At 34.0% G+C, this 19,583-nt stretch overlaps 1 protein-coding gene across 3 annotated transcripts in view; it reads right to left on the bottom strand.

The window, feature by feature from the left end:
• DENND4A (DENN domain containing 4A) overlaps positions 1–19,583 on the bottom strand; it is a 100,995-nt gene that overhangs the window by 22,515 nt on the left and 58,897 nt on the right. Inside the window, exons 13-21 of one of the 3 annotated variants that reach the window (XM_044665340.1) lie at positions 13,106–13,239; positions 8,697–8,832; positions 7,909–8,115; positions 7,687–7,815; positions 7,261–7,402; positions 6,736–6,867; positions 4,732–4,851; positions 3,527–3,673; positions 967–2,081 (exon numbers count right to left, since the gene is read on the bottom strand). In XM_044665340.1, the coding sequence (XP_044521275.1) occupies positions 967–2,081; positions 3,527–3,673; positions 4,732–4,851; positions 6,736–6,867; positions 7,261–7,402; positions 7,687–7,815; positions 7,909–8,115; positions 8,697–8,832; positions 13,106–13,239 (2,262 nt within the window). The remainder of the gene's footprint in view (positions 1–966; positions 2,082–3,526; positions 3,674–4,731; positions 4,852–6,735; positions 6,868–7,260; positions 7,403–7,686; positions 7,816–7,908; positions 8,116–8,696; positions 8,833–13,105; positions 13,240–19,583) is intronic. The other 2 variants (XM_044665341.1, XM_044665342.1) reach the window with 2 other exon arrangements.

The raw sequence follows: 19,583 nt of genomic DNA, 5'->3' as shown, positions 1-19,583 counted from the left end.
ATGGTTACATGATTCATGATCTTTTCTACCCCTCCTCCCCAAGGAGTTGACAAACAATCCCACTGGGTTATACATGTAGCATCGTTCAAAATTTATTTCCATATTATTCATATTTGCAAATGATCTTTTAAAGCCCAAACCCCAATTATATCTCCATCAAACCATGTGATCAATCATAAGTTTTTCTTCTGCATTTCTATTCCCACAGTTCTTTCTCTGCATGTGGATAGCGTTCTTTCTCATAAGTCCCTCTGGATTGTCCTGGATCATTGCATTGCTACTAGTAGAAAAGCAGGTAAACTAGTTTTATAGCAAAGTGTGACAGAGAAGGCTACATTGTCTACCATTTGCTGTTAAAGTTAAAGGCAACTTGCCTTAAATTTCACTTCTAGCTAAAAATGTTTTGAAAGTGAGTCTACCAAACAAATAAGGTCACTCTCCCCATTTCAGTAGAATAAAAAAGAAAAGAAGTAAAAAATCGTCAATGGCAATATCTATTATGCAACAAGGGCAACAATTTCAGCAATGTTGAAACTGCTGTTATTACTGTATTCTAATTTTTCATGTGAAAATTGTTTTCTAGGACTAATATGATAGTCATCTTCTCCTTGCTATATTGGATCAACAAATTTGCCCAGAAAAATAGTATGAAGACTGAAGATCAATAATATTTTTTTCACGATGGTCCCCAATAAACAAGTTGTCTTATTTAAGTTAATAAATTATCTTTCACAGTGGGATTACAGAAAGAATTATAATTTAAAAAAAATCTGTTCTTGCTAGAGCCCCAAGTCTTTGTTTCTTATCTCTGACATAAATATAGGTAAGATTTCTTAAGTTTTCCTTAAATAGAACCATTGTTTAAAGTATAACGATCAACATAAACCTTTTCAGTAGTCATATATCTTTTCTATTTTCTATTAAGGGAGGGAAAAGGAAGTAATCTTGGATACCAGGAAACCTTACCTTGGAGGGTGTAGTATACATAGTGAATCTTGTATACCATTTGCTTGCCTTCTCTGCAACACCTTTTCCAGCAGAGAACACACTACTTTTTAGAACATCCAATTTAGGCGTTATTAGTGTATCTAAATTAAATGACGGTGATGAAACAAGAGTTAATGCACCAGTCATATCCTGAGATTGCTCCCTAAGTGGACATGTTGGTGAGAAAGTTGGAGAAGACCAAAGTCTATCCCTTGGTTTGTCTTCATTTTTTATATAATAACTTTTAGATTTGGTAAGACGCATTGGCCTGGGAGAAATGGGAGGAAGGCTAGACCTTCTGCATGGCTTGGTTACTGTTGGACTTTTTTTATTTGTTGATTTGTCCTCAGAAGCTCGTTGTAAATCAATGCTTGGTGCACGGCTAGTCAAAGGACTGCTCATATTATTCATGTACGTCACAATTTCCTCAGCTAAATCTCTTTTTGCTGATGGTGTGGAAATGCTTTTGTTTTCATCATTATCCTCATCTTCTTCTACTTCTTTCTGTTGCTGCTCAGTTTCAGCAGCTAAAAGTGAGAGTGGATCAAACCCAGCTGCAACATCAGTTTTTTCAATAGGTTTTATTGAGAAGCTGCTGTTCATACGTTCAACCCTTTTAGCATTTCGTGTAGGGGTGGTCCCTACTTTCGATGTATCCATTTCACTGTCTAAATCTTCCAAGTCAAAAATCACAGGCGAGTCAGTTTTATCTGCCAAACAGTGAGTACCATCAAAAGGTGTGTCATCATCACTTGATTCCTTTTCCAGACTGTCTCTTTTTGATCTTAAAGACAGATTTCCAATATCAAGCGTATTTGGCCTTGGGTTTTTCTGTATAACATTTGAAAGAATTTTTGCATCAGCTCCTAATTTTTCAACTATTTCTCCAGGACTATCTTCCTGGCTAATCCTGTTGATCATAAGTCCCATCAATACACCTCCACTGAGATTATGATTTCTGTTTTCCCAACTCATCTGTTCCTGCAAAGCAGGTTCTACATCACTTTGGCGCCTCTTTCTGAAACTTCTTTCAACATTTTCTGTTTCATTTGTTTCTTCAAAAGAAGATATTAATAGCAGCTCAGATGTGTTTTCTGAAAAACAGAAAAGGCAATTTAGTCATGAAGAATTTAATATAAGAAAATAAATTGCTCTGAACCACCCTTAATGAAGACTGAGTCAAACAAATATGCATTTTTTGTTGTTTTTTTAACACCTACTTTCTGTTTTAGAATTGATACTAAGTATGAGTTTCAAGGCAAAAGAATAGTAAGGGCTAGGCAATTGGGGTTAAGTGACTTGCTCCTGGTCCCACAGCTAAGAAGTATCTGAGGCCACATTTAAATCCAGGACTTCCAGTCTCTAGGCCTGGCGCTCTATTCATTGAGGCACCTAGCTGCCCCACCAATATGCTTTCTCTGTGTGAGACACTATGTTAAATACTGTGAGATTAAATTTTAGTACTTATGTTTGTTACTTAAGGAGTAAATCACATAATAATTTTTTTCTAATCAATTTTACTCAACTGATTAGACAGCAAAGATTACTATGGAAAACAGAAAATATATCACTAAGGAAAAATTAATGAAGTAGCACATCTTTGAAAATTAGTATTAAAACATGCATAGATGGTACTTTTTAAAAACAAAGGAACTGCCTGAAAAGCACTAATCCTGAGGAAAGCAAATTCAGTTAAATAAACATTAGGTTCCCACTATATTGCAGGTACTCTGCTAGGTGCTAAGATTGAAAATACAAAATTGAAATAGTACCTGACCTCATGGAATTTATATTTCACTGCTGAGAAACAACATTCAAGAAAATACAAAATTATATATGAAATAATACAAAATAATTGAGAAAGAGGGAGAGAAAAGAAGAGAGACACTAAGAGCAGAGTAGGAGATAAGCAGGGAAATTCTTGCATGAGAAGTGACATGTCAGTTGTTCTTTGAAGGAAGCTAGTATTTATACCAACAAGGTATGGAGAAAGGGCATTCCAGATCTGAGAGACTCTTATGACTATATCTCAACACTTAAGATATATGTTATTGTCACTGGATAGATAAGACAGAAATTAGGCACAAAGCCAAAGATTTGTATTTTTCCAAGTGACAAAATTGTGCAACTATGCTTAATTTTTAATAAAAGAGCCGACTTAACTATTCTTTATAGTTCCTAATGGTCCACATTGAAAGTAATGTCAACTTTGGTAGAAATTTGGATTAAAGACAAGTTAGGGAAGAGTAGATTAACAAGAGTTGGCTTATAATAGAATACAAAACACAAGTTGCTTCATCATAATGTTGAACATTACAAACAGACATTTATATTATTATCAATCATCATCTTCATCACTAGCATTTACACTTGCTATGTACTGTGCTGTGATTTATAAATATTATTTCATTTAATTAAAAATGATTATGAAATTAACTTAATTTTTAATACTAACATTTTTGATTAACAAGATAGTTTTACGTCATAAATACAAATTTAGTTTATCATTCAAGGAACAAGACTGTATTATACAGCTTACCTGTGCTTTCTCCTGATATTTCATCTGCATGGCTAATCATTCCACTGAGGCGAACTATACTAGATGTAGGATTTATACTGCTTATATTTTGATAATTGAGCTTAGGAAGGCAATCAGCACTTCCTTTTGCACTCTCACTTTCAGACACTATCAAGAGAAAAGGGAAATTTCATTAAAATAAATTTTGGCATTAAAAACAGGAAAGAAAAAAAGATAACTGAGGAAGCATAAAGGAAGTTTGTCATTTTAAAATTATTAAATCTATGTAAAGCCTTAAGAAAACCATTTAATTGTTTCTCCATTTATAGACCACTTTATTCCACTTTCCTCATATTTTCAGGAGAAAAGTATGCTTTAATTAATATCATTACATATAATTTACAGATGAAGTATAAGGCATTAAAAAATTGTGTGGAGGGGTAGCTCGGTGACTCACTAGATAGCTTGAAGACAAGAGGTTCTGGGTTTAAATCTACCCTCAAACACTGCCTAGTTGTGTGACCCTAGGAAAGTTATTTAACCTCCATTACCTAGCCTTCTTCTGCTTAGGAATCAATACAGTGTTGATTCTTAAATGGAAGATATGGGTTTAAAAAAAAAAAAGCTGTGTGGTTTTGGATACAGGATATAAGGAAAATTTATTAGCCAATCAATACCTTATGTTACATTGCATCCTTTAAAAGACTTTATTCTTTCCCCTCTGGGTGTGTAGCATTTGCCTTTTTCTTTCATTATGAGCCAAACTTCACTTTAAAACATTCCATAACAAAAAAAGTTTTCAAGCCCCAATTGAGGGTATGGCTGTTTTAGAAATATTCAGTACTATATAAAAATACTCCTTCATGAGAATTTAGGGTCTCTTAAGAGTTCAGTATAATAGAATGTGACCTGGTAAGAATTTTTAAAATTCACTAAATGCATGTAGTTACAGGGTAAATTAGTTATCACTTTTATTTCGAGTCTAATTTTCTTCATTAAGAGGAGGGAAAAACTTTCTGTAAAGATGCACAATTATACAAATATCTTGACCAGTCAGGGATCCGGGCAGGGACAGAAATATAATAAGCATATTTTATACCAGAGTCCACTTATCTTTTCAATGAATATAAAGTGACTGGAAGGCTCAATATATTTTGAACACCTGTGATTTGGCCTAACTACATAAGCAAGAGGTAATTTTTATATGTTAGTACTTAAACACTTACAGGAACTACAATCACTCTCTTTCTTATCCTCTTTTTCTTCCTGTAAATCTTGGGTTAATGTGTCACCTCTTCTAACTTCATCTTTAGATAATGAATTATATCCAAGATCTGACTGACCTCCTGGAAAGATAGAAAATATTTTAAAATTAAGAACAATAATTATGCCATATATTATGAAATCCTTTATAGTGACAATTGAAATTATCAGTAACATGGTCCTTGAATTCATATATTTTAAAAAAGTAATTTATTGTGAAATTTGAACAAAAATAAAAGCAATTACATTTACACCAATAACAAAAATTCCCTGTCTATATAGAGTTTCTATAACTTATTGGTTATTATCTCCCTTGGTATATCCTTCAATGTCTTTACTTGTCCATTGGTCCCCACATTTGCATATATATGTGTATATATACACACAAGTAGGTGTGGGTGTGTATGTGGGAGTGCAATTTCCTTTTATGTACTCATATAGGGCTTGGAAAGCCTTGCATACAGATTCCTGGATACATTTCAAATGAAATTACTCTACTGCCAACTTGCCAACTCCTTTCTTATCCCTACTAACGGGAGGGAGTTGAGCGCTGGTCCTTCTTTCATCAACCCAATCCTTGATAGCCTGAAGCCTAAATGGGTAGGTAATGAAGAGAAGTTTGCAGATAATGCACAAAGTAGAAAATCCACTTACACATAATTAAAAGCTCTCTGCATATATTAGCATAAACATTCTATCCAACAAAAAAGGTAAAGAATTTTGGATTGATTTTGTTTTACTGATGACCTAACTAAGGTTTCAACTAAAAATAATGCCACCACTATAATTTTTTAATGTAATTATATTAGAACAAGGAAAAAAATCTGCAAGTAATACAATGAAATTAAATGTTAAAACATTATCCTATTGTAGAATTTTAGATGATTTTCTTAAATTGGTTGTATTTTTTCTAATATTGAACTTATACTTTTCTAATGAAAACATTACCCTTGCCCATAAAGAAATTTTTTTAAATTTAGAAAAATAACTTCAATAGAATCCTTTCTTTTAAATGATATGCTTTTAATCACATTTTAAAAGAAACTGCATAACTCAGGTTGTGCAAACTCTCACCAAGTTATTCAAGAAATAAATCTTGCCAAGAAAAGACTAAAAACATAGATATATTTCATCACAATTTTCCTATAACACAGTTCCTTCTAAAAGTGAACATTAAAAGAAACAAACCAAATGAATGTTATTTGTTGTTGCAAGTAAAGGAGCTTTTAAGTTTGATAAATTTTGGATTTTAAAATCCACAATTCCTGTCTGTTGTGTGTGCTATGTTCCTATCGCTGGGAAGTGTCTGAGGCCGAATTTGAACCTAGGACCTCCCGTCTCTAGCCCTGACTCTCAATCCACTGAGCTACCCAGCTGCTCCTCTTAACTATTTCTAAATGCCATATCTAATTTAAAAAACTGTAACATGGCAAAGGACAAGTTGTTACACTAACTCATGTAATACACGTAGCTTATTAGTCAAAACTACCTAGAGAATATCTGTGTATACATTTCTTATATTACAGTGAAATAAATGCAGTTATTTTGTGCTAAGATACTACATTTTTAACCATTTAGGTTTTCTTACATATTTTTCTAATAATCAAGATTTTTTTAAAGAATGTACTTAAGAGAGAGTATATGCTCAAGAGATCTATGTGCTTCTAGAACTAATTACATTTTAACATACTAAACTGTTTAAATAAGCTGCTTTAGTAGCTCTTCAACCTTTTGTTCTATTAAAAATAATGAATGGAAAAAAATCAAACAGCTAATTACCTTTGGAATGTAGCCAATGTCAAAAAAATAAGAGCTTAACAAGTATTTTAATAGTGCAATATACATTTCATAAGTCATCTACTTAACATATCAAGTGAAAAGAAAACATTCAAAACAGGATAAGACAGTCTATCAAATCCTGTTTAAAATATATGCCATAATACATATATACATATACACACACAAACCTGTACTAGATCTATCATCAGTAGAATCTACTTTGATTAACTCAGTGTTGAAGGGTGCCTGCTCCACAGTGTTTGTGTCATTACAACTATCCATGCTGCCATGACTAACAGCATCCAGGTCACTGCCATCTGCTTAAGAACACAATATGATAGCATTTTACCACTCAAGGAGATATACCCCCATATACCCATTAGTCTGTTGATTCATATTTGCTTATGGTGGTAATCTACTGACTGCTGAATGAAAGAATCTGAAACTTTTAATCTCTTTAGTAAAAATGTGATCAGCATAAAGCAAACACATTAACTTATACATTTGTTTAAATTAAGCAAACCAAGATTGAAATTTAAATAATGTCAAGAAGATAAATTATTTATTTTTAAAGGATTAGAATATTCTTTGCTAAGATTTTGTAGAAGACAATCAAAACTAGCAAAAGATTCAATATTGTGAATTTAAAACACTTATAAGAATTTAAAAGTTTAATAATTCATTCCAAGAAGAAAAACAACCATTTTATTTACCTGAGAGAGGGGCATGTGATAGATGAGCATTTTTTCTTAAAACTTTTTTGAACTGTGCTATCCCTAAAACAACATTTCTTATTTTTGTCCACAGAAAATAACCACTTCGACTGCTTGAAGGCCAGGTACTTTCCAAAACAGCCTATTAATTAAATATAACATATAATGATTATCAATTATAAAAGCTCCACTAGATACACATCTTCCCCCTGTTCCCTTTCTTTCCTCTGCATCTTCTCTCTTTAAATCAAAGAACAGAAAATAAGACACAATTTATTTTAAAAGTACATTTTCAATGAAATAAAAAGTATTTTAAGAAATACTAGCAATTGTATCAATATCACTTAAATTCAAGCATTGTAATTATTAAATATATATCTATATCTATATCATACTTCTACCACAACAATAAATCAAACTAATTACCTTATTATAGTAACCATAAGTAATGGCATTGGGGTGAACACCAGCTTTTTTCATTTCAAAAAGCACTCGTACTGCAAGGACAGGCTGACCATATTGGCCACACAACTGCATAAGAACCCGATAGCATACCTGAAACAGTTATGTTAAAAAGTACTTAGAATTAGAGGCCTCTGTGTACAATTTTATAAGGAAGTAACAGATTTTATGAGACTTAACCATTACCTCATCAGGAGGATCAATCTTTTTAGAATGCATTTTTCGAAGCACATCATAAGCTGTTTTCAGTGCTCTGACTTTTGAATGACACACTTTCACATATGCTGGGAGGCAAATAAACCACAGTCCATAACAATGACGTAACAGGCATCTGGACCACATCTGAGGGATGGAAGAATACCTCTTTGCTATTTTATGGGCTGACTTTATTTCCTAGGAAACCACAAGTTTTCATTAATGACCTTATATGCACTTAAAGATCCTTATTCATATAATCAATGTCATAATAATAAATTACAGGTCAAATTCTTCTACAGCAAATCCTGTCACAATAAAATTCCTGAATAAGTAAAATATATTCAAACAAAAACAGCTATACCTCAAACTATATCTGTTATAATAAAATTCTACTATAGTAAATTATTTGTATTATCTTTTACAATGGACTGTAATGAGATCTTTAAAAAAATCTTTATTTTCTGTCTTGGAACTGTTATTAAGTTTCATTCCCAAGAATAGCAGAAGAGTGGTAAGGGCTAGGCAACTGGAGTTAAGTGACTTGCCCAGGGTCACACAGCTTAGGAAGTGTCTGAGGCCACATTTCAACTCAGGACCTCCAGTCTCCAGGTTTGGCTCTTTATCCCCTGAGCCACCTAGCTGCCCCTGCAATGAGATTTGAACTGTAATAGTTACTGAGTGGTCTAGGTTGTGACACTCTGTTAGGAGTGATAGATTAAAGGGTATAAAATTATTAAACAAGAATGACAATAAAAAGCAAAAACTTTTCTAATTACCTGTTTGGTTCTTCTGAACATTGCTGAAGGACTATTAGGGCTACTATTTTTTGAGGCCAATTTATTATTTTGTGTTTGCAGAAATCCCTCTGGCCTCTCAAATAGATCTATCTTCAGGACAGGAAATCCATTATAGCTGTAACAGGATGGGGAAAAAATCTCTTAAAACATACATGCAAAAGAATATAATGCCTATAGATTATTAGTTATGCTATTACTTACTGTTTAATTATGAATTAATATTAATTGAATATAGAACAAGTCTTAGAATTGATTTGTATTCTATCAGTGGCATTGTAACATAGTGTATAGAATGTTGATCTTTAAGTCAGGAAAATTCAGCTTCAAATCCCACCTCTGACTTACAAGTCTTGTGACCCTTGGCAAGGCACTTACACTCTGTATTCCCAGACAATTCCCTAGGGCCTCTCTCTATTGAGCCACACTGAAGAAAAGCCTCAGTTACTTGCAAAATGACAGGGAAGGAGGGTATAGGGAGAGTGAAAACTTTGGAAGGAGGAATATAAAAAAATTTCTTCAATTTGTACTGAAGAACAACTTTGCTTCCTTTACAATCTTTTCTGATATATCCCATTTAAAAGCTTCAAAATAGTTTAACACCTTAATATTCTGAGATTATTATTAAAGCAATCTATAACTACTGTTGATTACTTTAAGGCCAAATTCACTTAGCTAAAGAAATCTTAGCAAAGGTTCAAAAGGAAATAGTAACAAAGAACAAAAGACCTCAGTGAAGCTGTACAAATACCTTGATGGTATCACCATAAAGTAATGAGAGGGATTTTCTTACTGTTACTATTTAAGTAGAAGTTCTCCTCCTCTCAGGGTATGAACTTTTTTGTTTTTGCCTTTATATTCCCAACAATTAGTGTTGATTCTGGCACATTATGGGAACTAAATAAATGTGAATTAAGGTCCCACTGCCTTGTGGAATTAAATCTCACGAACACTATGTATGTCTGTTAAGCAATTGTATATTTATTTACATATAGGAAGCTCTTTGTAAGCTACTCTTTCTCTGAAGGTAGAAAGAACAAAAATCTTTGTCAGCATGTATGCATTTTATTTTTCTAGTGAGTGGTTCTTATTTGCACTAAAACATCTCTGGCTCAAGAAAACCACACCTTCCTGAGAAAAAGGGAAAGGAGGGTGAATATTTAATTCTAACTAAATTAAGATCTGGTTCCTTATATCGACAGGTCAAAGATTTTGTGATTTAATCTGTGTGGAAATTGTCCACATGATTATCAGACTGTGCCTCTTGTCTGAGCCTTAATATTCATGAGTTCTTACCAAAAAATAAGAAATTATCGTCTTATGGCCATGAGCTTGTCTGAACTTCACTAGGTTGGTCCTCAAATGACAGAGGGACAATCTGTTGCTGGCTCCATTTTTGGTCTCCTTAGGGTTATTGTAAGATTAAATGACATAATATTTGTAAAGCTCTTAGCAAAGTGCCTGGCACATGATGTTTAGTCATTTAGTCTCATCTGACTCTTTGTGATTCTATATGATTAGAGTGGGTTTCGTCATTTCTTTATCCAGTGAATTAGGCAAACAATTAAGCGTCTTACCCAGAGTCACACAGCTAGTGAGTTTCTGAGGCTGGATTTGAATTTAGGTCTTTCGGTCTCCAAGCCTCTATCCACTCTATTCACTGAGCCATCTAGCTGCCTTTATACACCTGGTACCCTGTAGACATTAAATAAAGGTTCATTCCCCACTTCTTCCTGTCCCTCCCCCTGTCTTTCTAGCTTGGTAGAATGCCCACTCTTCCACATCAAAGCTATGTCTACATTATACTAGCAACAGATATAAAGAGCAATAACAGAATAAAACATAACATGGAAAGAATAAATGGCCAAGGTATTTTAATCCAAATGAAGAAGTTATACTGTTAAATAATACGAAGAAATAGTATTACTCTATTTGACAAACTGGCCTTCAAGAAATTACACCCCAAAAAGAGCTAAACCACTTAGCTCTGAACTCCCTAGGTCCATACAGCCTTATCTCCATCCTTACCAATTTCCAACCTGCTGTCATGCATTTACCCCTGTAGGGAACCAACTGATTTGTCAATGGCTACAATCATCATCTATGTGTTTTCCTAGGGAAAAATAAACAAACAAACAAAAAACTGCCCCTGCCCACTGTCTCTCTATGTATTGTCTGTCCCCATTACTCTCCTTAATTTTTTATTTGCAATCCCTGCATACAGCAGAGCTTAGCATAAAGAACGCACTTAATAAATGCTTTCATTCATTCTTTATTTTATTCAAGATCCATAAAGGTATAATAATGTCCAGACAGGAAATGAGGTATAAATTTGTAGACTCATAAATGTATGTAAATGTTTAAAATATTTTAGAAAATTAAGATCAAGAAAAATATTATGTCATAACATTTATGGAGATATGCACTATATTTAGAAGTAACTAGGTGGGCACAGTAAATACCAGGATTGGAGTCAGGATGAGTTTAAAACAAGTCTCAGACCATGTGAACCTTGGCAAGTCCTCTGTTTGCCTTAGTTTCCTCATCTGAAAAACAGGGACAATAGTAGCCCCTACCTCAAAGGGTTGTGAGGATCAACTGAGAAAATATTTGTAGTGTTTAGTACAGTGCGTGGCACATAGAAGGCATTATTTAAATGCTTATTCCCTTTTCTTTCCCCTAGACTAATGATAAGTAAATCTTTGATTTGTACAGGTTTTAATGAATGCCTCTCTTCTCTATTCCTTCTCCTGCTAAATAGGGAAATTATTCCAAATCCTACCACCTGTCTTTAAAAGAGATTTTGTGACAATGAAGGGGAAGATCCTCAGAAAAACCCCTTTTCAAGAAAAAAAATGAGACTAATCGAGAAAAATATACAATAAAAAAATTTGAGCTTTTAAAAAGAAAAATACTATGCAAACCTGAAGTAATATTATAATGGAGAATAAATGAAAACTAGTAATAGCTGCTGAACAAAAAAAGTTAAAAGCTTTTTCTTTTTTTTTTCAAAAATTTATAATTTATTTATTTTGAACATTCTTTTCCTTAAAATTTTGAGTCCCAGATTCTCTCCCTCCTCTTGGCTCTAGAATTGTGACCAATGCCCCTGTTTTCTTGTGACAAGTACTTCTCTCCACCCTCAAACCAGAATTGCTTATGGGCAATAGAATTGCCAATCAGTGCAAGTTGCAGCCAGTGCCAGCAGCATCCCTTGTAATCTCTTTCTGATCAGTTGTCTGACTCCTTTATTATCTCTAGGCTAAGAGCTCCCAAAGCTATTGCTGTTGTTGTTGCTGTTGTGATTGCCTCTAATGCCCACTGCTGGTGCTCCTGCTGCATTCTTGGTGCTAAAAGACCTTTCTTGTGGACCTCCTGAATTGTCTCAGGCAGGATAAATGTCTCTTCCTCTCAACTTTTGTTAGCTCTACTGCTCCAAAATTTAAATTGAGGCATTATTTTAAAGCTGTTTGGAGGGGATAGTTGTTTAACTGGGCCCTAACCTGTACCTCAAATTATCACATTTTCTAAAATCTAATACTTTTTAAAAAAATTCCTCCCATGTTAACTGTGTACTAGAAACTTAAGAATGAATCTAAGGGAGGGCAGCTGGGTTGCTCAATGGATTGAGAGCCAGGCTCAGAGATGGGAGGTCCTGGATACAAATCTGGCTTCAGACACTTCCTAGTTGTATGACCCTGGGCAAGTCACTTAATCCTCATTACTTAGCCCTTACCACTCTTCTGCCTTGGAACCAACATATAATATTGATTCTAAATTGGAAGGTAATGTTTTTTTAGGGGAAAAAAATTAATTGAAAGCGCTTAGTGAACTTATCTGGGTCAAATTCATTACCACAGATTTTGATTAAACCAAAATAATTTCTTTAAAGTTTGTAGTATGAGATGAAAGATGAAGAATTTAACCTACAATCACATAAAATATTATAAAATCTTTCTAAAGGCCATGAAATTTGATTAATCTTTTAAAAATCACCTTTACTGAAATAAAGAAAAAATTTTAAATGTTCTAGAAATATAATAGGATTACACAATTTTTTTGTCCAACCAAATCTGTTGAAATTTGTTAGGATAAGTAATTGCATGGATTAGTATAATGGAAGATTTCCCCAGATTTGTGGGTACAAAGCAAAAAAAGATATGGGCTTAATGTGTTTATTGTTTTGCTATAAACTTGCCTACTACCTACAAATATTATGATCTATAATGTTTTAGTACTTAACAATACCATAAAATATAGGATCACAGATTTTAGATCTATAAATTAATTTAATGATCATCAATTCCTGCCCCTTCTTATTTTACGGATGTAAATAGTATATAGATGATCATATTTCTTTTCTGAATTCACAGTTTTTACTTGATGAATACCTGTATTGTAAAGGGTGTTCTTCACCAGTAGGTAGATGTGGGATCTCAGGTGGGGTTACGAAAACGGTATGCTCACTTTTGAAGGATTCATCCAGTTCTATAAGTCGCATTTCACCATTTTTGTCCATATCTACCTAAAGAGGTTTAAAAAGAAATTCACTAAAAACACGTTTTCCTCGAAGGCAAAGGGTTACAAATATCCTAAAAGACAATAGAAAGATGTAGGCTAGAAAAAAGTAACTAAGTCATCTTACTAATAGCAGGTAGAAGTGGTCTAAAGACATTATCTAGGATGTATATGACCAAAGAAGGAGTGGTGATTGTATCAGAGAAATTGAGTGGACAGAAGACTTGAGGAAATTACTACCTTTGGGACTAAGGAAAGCCTCTGCAATGCAATTGGGAAGCTCATCATTAGAGGACATATGGGAAGGCAAACAAGAAATACAGAATAAGAAGTTGAGAAATGATTGTTACCATCTATATCGTTAGAGAGAAGAGTTTCTAATGAAAAAATTTTAATGGTTAGAATGAGTTTGACTAAATTATAAGAGTAAAAAATGTTGTGGTCGCCGTGTATAGAAATTAACCCTTAAGACACAAGACTGTTAATAGCTCTAATAGCTTTATTTTAGTAATATAAAGATAATAGGAGAGGGAAATATAGAAAGGAGGTAAAGAATTACCCCATAGTCTGTCTCAGAAAAAAAAAAAAAACAAAAACCAACTCCCTGTGGGGTGGGGTCTCACCTTATATGCTGTTCCCTTCACCCACTAGCTTTCCTACATCACCAGGAACCAATCACAATTCCTCAATTAGCCTGGCACCACCCAGGGAAGCAGTGCCTGTGGGATCAATTCTCTGGTTGCTGATTGACCCAAATTCAAAACAAATGGAAGGGAAGTCTAAATGTCTGATTGATCAAATAAAAAAAAACAAATTCCCTCCTCATATTACAAATCTTTTGAATACCAAAAATTCAACAATCAACAATTTTTTAAGTACTTACTACGTGTAAGACACTACACAAAGTGCTGGAGATACAAAGAAAAAGTAAAAACAGCCCCTGCCTTTAAGGAGCTGATATGTATATAGGTATATATAAGATATATACAAAACAGGTACAAGGTCACCTGGGGAAGGCACCAGGAATCGGGGGAGAATGGGAAAGGCTTGGTGCAGAAGTTGAAGCTTGAGATGTCTTGAAGGAAGCTAGAAATTCTGAAAGGCAAAGATGAAAAAGGAGAGCTTTCTAGGCATAGGGCATGTGAAGGTATGGAGATGGGTGATGAAAGATCCTGTGTGAGGGCCAGTAAACAGGCCAGTATGACCAGACCACAGAGTGAATAAAGGACAGTAATATGTAAAAAGACTGTAAAGAAAAAAAGGGACCAGTTGTAAAGATCTTTCAATGCTAAGTAAAGGAATTTATATGTTTGAGGTAGAGGCCACTAGAATATATTGAGCAGGTGAGGTCAGACCTGCCCTTCAAGAAAATAACTTTGAAAGTTTTGAGGAAGATGGATTAAATTGAGGGGAGACTTGAAGCAGGGCTATTAAAAAGGAGGCTACTATAATAGTTCAGCAGAAAAATGATTAAAGTCTGAACTAGAGTTGTGGCCATGCCAGAGGACAGAATGAACACATGTCAGAAATGCCACAGAGATAGAAATAACGAGATTTGGAAACTAGCTGGATATGTATGGGAGGAGAGAATAGTCAAGGATGACACTGAGATTTTGATTTCACAAGACACATGATTCTAGGTGTAATAAAAGAAATTTTAAATTGTCCCTCTGAAAACATATAAACATTTCAGCCCTCATAGAAAAATCCTAAGGACATGAGATATGATTATACTTAAGCAAGGTCATTCCTAGAGGACTGTGGGCTCTAAACCATCCTAGGGAACTGGAGGACTAAGCCAAATCATGTTGTAGAATTTCAACATCATTTTGTGTGTAGGTGAGAACAAATACAAAAATCACAAACAGGAAACAAGGAAAAGATAGAAAGAAAATGTAAAAAAAAAAGGGTTAAGATGGTGAGTGAGTGTGTGTGTGTGTGTGTGTGTATTACCCCAACCAATTGGATATGAGATCTAAAAACTACCACCTTCACAACCCCAGGCAGCTGATTCCAAGTGATACTTCTCTATTTTTGTTGTAGGTACTGTGACCTCTATTCCTTGAGCCTGCTACTTAAGAGTGATGACTAACTGTTCTTTTGTTTTTTAGTCTTCATATCTAGTTAGCTGCTAAGTTCTATCTCTTTTACTTTACTATGATATCTATTGTATCTGTTTCCTTCTGTTCACTCATGGCACTATTTTAAGCCCTCATTATGCAGTGCATGGACTTTTGTAATAGTCTTTTAATTGATATTTTTGCTTTTATTCTCTTTTCCATACTGCCAGACAGCTACCAAAACAATCTTCCTATGGGACAGATCAAACACTCTGTCAGTCCTCTGTTCAAAAACCCTTTAGTGGCTCACATTGTCTCTAGGATAAAATACAAACTTTTCATTCTGATATTTAAGATCCTCCATACTCTGGCTCTTACCTTGTTTTCCACCTTGCTTATCCCTTTTCTACACTATATTTTAGTCAAATAGGGCTTCTGAATTTCATCTCCCAACTCTTATCTTCCCACAAGTTGTCTCTGTGCCTACACCTTCGAACTCCTTCGAACAATGTCATCCTTTTTCATCTCTACCTCATGGATCTTCCTTCAAAGTTTAGCCTAGATACCATCTCCTTGAGAGTAGAGGCTTACGTTTTTAAGACTTGAGTCAATGATTTGTTCAACCACCAGGGGTTTAGTCAAAGTTTATTGAACTGACAACTTGGTTCCAGAATCAGAATTTGGGGATTCCCATGCCAAAGACCAGAGGCAAGGGCAATGAAACCAATTTATATATAGGTCTAATTCTTGATAATGCCTTACCTATCAAAATGATAAGCTATATATAATTGCTCATATTTTGTGCTGTAGGCTTAGGTTCAGCATTATTTTCAAACAAGTATTTGCCTCTGCAAATTCTCGACATAGCTCAATAAAAGTTTTATCTTATTTCAAAATTAAAAAAAAATAAACATGAAATATATCCAAGGTATGCTTGGACATTCCTGTCTTCTGCAAAACACAATGACATCTGTCTCTGTCATGGAGAGAGAAAAAAAATCCAATGCCCATATCAGGAAAAAAAATTTTAAAATTAAAAATTTTTTAAAAGTTATTTTTATATTCTCTTCATATTTTCCACAAGATTTATATCTGCCTTCAAAATAATCTAAAGAGATACTTATGTATTTAAATGATAAAAATGAAAAGTATCAAAATTATAACCATATAGATAGCAAGAAAAATTGATTTTTAAAAGCAGGCATAAATGAAACTTTATTAAAGCAAAGTCTTATGATATACGGCAGTGAATCTTGAAATATTATAATCTACGAAGATTTAAAACTACAAGTCACCCAAAAAACAATGAAGAGAGGCACAATGAAGAGAGGCATGGTAGGTAAAAAGAAGTTATAGCATATTATTAAAGAAGAACCATGTAAGAAGTAGTATAAAGGTTATCATCAAAGAGATATACGACTTAAAAAGGAAAAGGGCTGATTATATAGTAAGAAACAAGGGCTAGATAACTTTTGTGCTCCATAGGTACCTTCATAACATTGAAGACCTAACACACTGGGTATATTTATGTATGTGCTGTATGTGTATGTACCCATACAACACATACATATACATGTACACACATATGGGTTTGAATCTGTTTTAAGGAGGTGATATATCTCAAGGGGGTAAGTTTAGAACTTACCAATAGTACTGAAGAAGTGCCTACAGCTTTATTAGACTGTGTACTCCTTCCACTAACAATGGCATTAAATCCTCTAAATTTTAGTAGATTATCTTCATGAGATGTGATTGAAAAATTCATTACCTTCTGGCAGGTGATTAGCTCCCCTACTTAGCCCTTCTCCTAAAAATTCCTTTAAAATCAGTCATTTTTCTCTTTATAACATTAAGAGGCAATGTAAAATATGAATAATTTCAACTAGCCTTTAGGAATAGCACAAAGTTCTAATACTTATTTTTGACAGAGAAGGAAAGGAAAAGAATGATAATGAAGTAGAAATTTGGCCACTTAATTTCTTTTTAACCCAGAATTGACTGAATTAAGCAATTACTTCCCCTTCTCCAAATATCTAAAAATCACAAGATTTAGAACAGAAAGGGACATAAGAAATCATCTAGTCCTCCGCTCCCTAAGAAACACACATTCTACTTAACTCTAAATATCAAATTAGTTTGTCCTGAAATTATAAATGAAGGCTAGCCAAAAAGAATAATTACTAAAGTATATTCTGACTTATGGCATGTGTGACAGTAAGAAAATGCTATTTTCTTCTTAATATAAACAAAACCATTTAAATTTGTAATTAATGAAAAACTATTTCTATACCTTGATGGATTATATTTATTTTTGATTGAGTTATTAACAAGTTTAAATATAATTTTATCTCATTCTGTTTAAGGTAGAATTAAAGTTGTTTTTTAAACCATATTTCAGTTTTTTTAAATCTCTATACAAATAATATATATTTCAAAATAAAATTTTTTTGGAGACTTCTCAGGCCTGAAAACTATCATGCAATCAATCCAATAATCTTCTGCATTAATTTCTGTTGAGTGAACAGCAGGTGACCTACTTTCATGAAATCCTAGTCAACTAATGCATTAATTATATAGTACATTAATGTCCCAGATCATAATGTCTCAGGTACTTAAGCAAGAGGACAAGCCTTGGGTTTCCTACAATATTAATTAGAATTATTTTTTTTTAGTCATGTGATTCTACAATATGGATAAGCAACACATCTAGTGTTAGCTAAAACTTAGTATTTGATACCAAGATATTTACAATGGGTCAAAAATAAAAAGAAACTGCAGATTTCTCTCTGCACTGACAACTGTTCACACAATAGTGAATAGTTTTGTTGTCTACGACCATCAACATCACCACCATGCCTGCTATTACTTAGTATTAAAAAATGGGGGGGGGGGGCAGCTGGGTAGCTCAGTGGATTGAGAGTCAGGCCTAGAGACAGGAGGTACTAGGTTCAAAGCCGGCCTCAGACATTTCCCAGCTGTGTGACCCTGGGCAAGTCACTTGTGTTATGGGGGTAATATGAGGAAAGGTGTTTGGGATAAGGGAATTGAAAGGAGGATGTTGGAGACTTGGTAAGTGGATAAATTAGGCTACAGGTAGGCTGGGATTAAAGGAGATTCAAGGTATAATAGGACTGAAGTCAGGAGTATAACACAGAAGGGAAACAGAGATCTTCTTGTGAGAAAGAAGTTAAACTAAACAAACTAATACAGCAGGCTTACAGACTAGGGCTTAGACTCAAACATAAGCTGAGGGAAACAGACTAGACTGAAATTAACAAACAGGCTTTAGTTAATTTCACAGGAAGGGACCTATTTTGAAGTAACACCTTCCTTCAAGATGGATGCCCCAGCATCCTCTGAGCCCAGAGTATGTTGTCTCTTTCCCTCTTCTCCCCTCTTGATAACTAACAGACAAATTACACTAAATAGAACTATTGAAACACAAAGGGTTTAATTGTTTGAAGAATGTTTGTTAGGAAGGTGGGTTAAAGGAAAGCCCTATCAGTTATCTCAGGAACCTCAGGTGGGGGAAGGGAAGTAAAGATGGAATCTGAATAAGGACCTGCCTTACTCAGTTTTACAAAATGCTATCTAAAGGGAATAAATGATGATTTGATTAAATTATAAATAATGCTGTCAATTAGATAACTCTTCACAGATTTAACTCCTCTCTAATTTCTCTCCTTATAAACTCCACAGCCACTAAGGTAAGGGAGGGAAGGCAGGGTGGTATTGGGAAAGGAAGATATAAAGGGTCTATCTAAATTAATAATTTCTTAAGTAAAATATCAATGCTAGGCTAAATTTCAATATTGAAGCTAGATAATCTAAGAGCTCGATCATTGACTTCCTCCCTCCACGGAAGATCCAGTCAACTGCCTCTCTCCTCAAGATTCTAAAAGCCCAACTGCTTTTTGGAACTCAGCCAAAGCTAGAAAAAACCTATATCCCCCAATTCTGTATACTACACTTGACCTCCATTGCCCACCCTTACCACTTTTTCACCTATGAGCCAATATACAGAAGTTAAGGGTTTTAAAAAAATAGGCCTGTTTTCTCATATGTTAAAGAAGTGTATTAACAATAACATTGTCATTTCTGTTGACTGGCTATGGACAGAAGAAAATTCTGTTTTAAGTAATGGATTATAGTCCTAAACCGAACAAGTTGCCTCACAGATATATGCCATTGTTTACAAAGGAGAACAAGATGAAGATATATGTAGTTGGCTAATATTTAAAACAATTAAAGTTCACATTCTATTAAGAACAGTTAAGAATACCAACTAGAA

Source organism: Gracilinanus agilis, chromosome 2, assembly GCF_016433145.1.
Source record: "Gracilinanus agilis isolate LMUSP501 chromosome 2, AgileGrace, whole genome shotgun sequence".
NCBI classification, from domain to species: domain Eukaryota; kingdom Metazoa; phylum Chordata; class Mammalia; order Didelphimorphia; family Didelphidae; genus Gracilinanus; species Gracilinanus agilis.
Note: the sequence above shows the minus strand (reverse complement) of the source record. Positions and strands in the feature narration are given on the sequence as shown.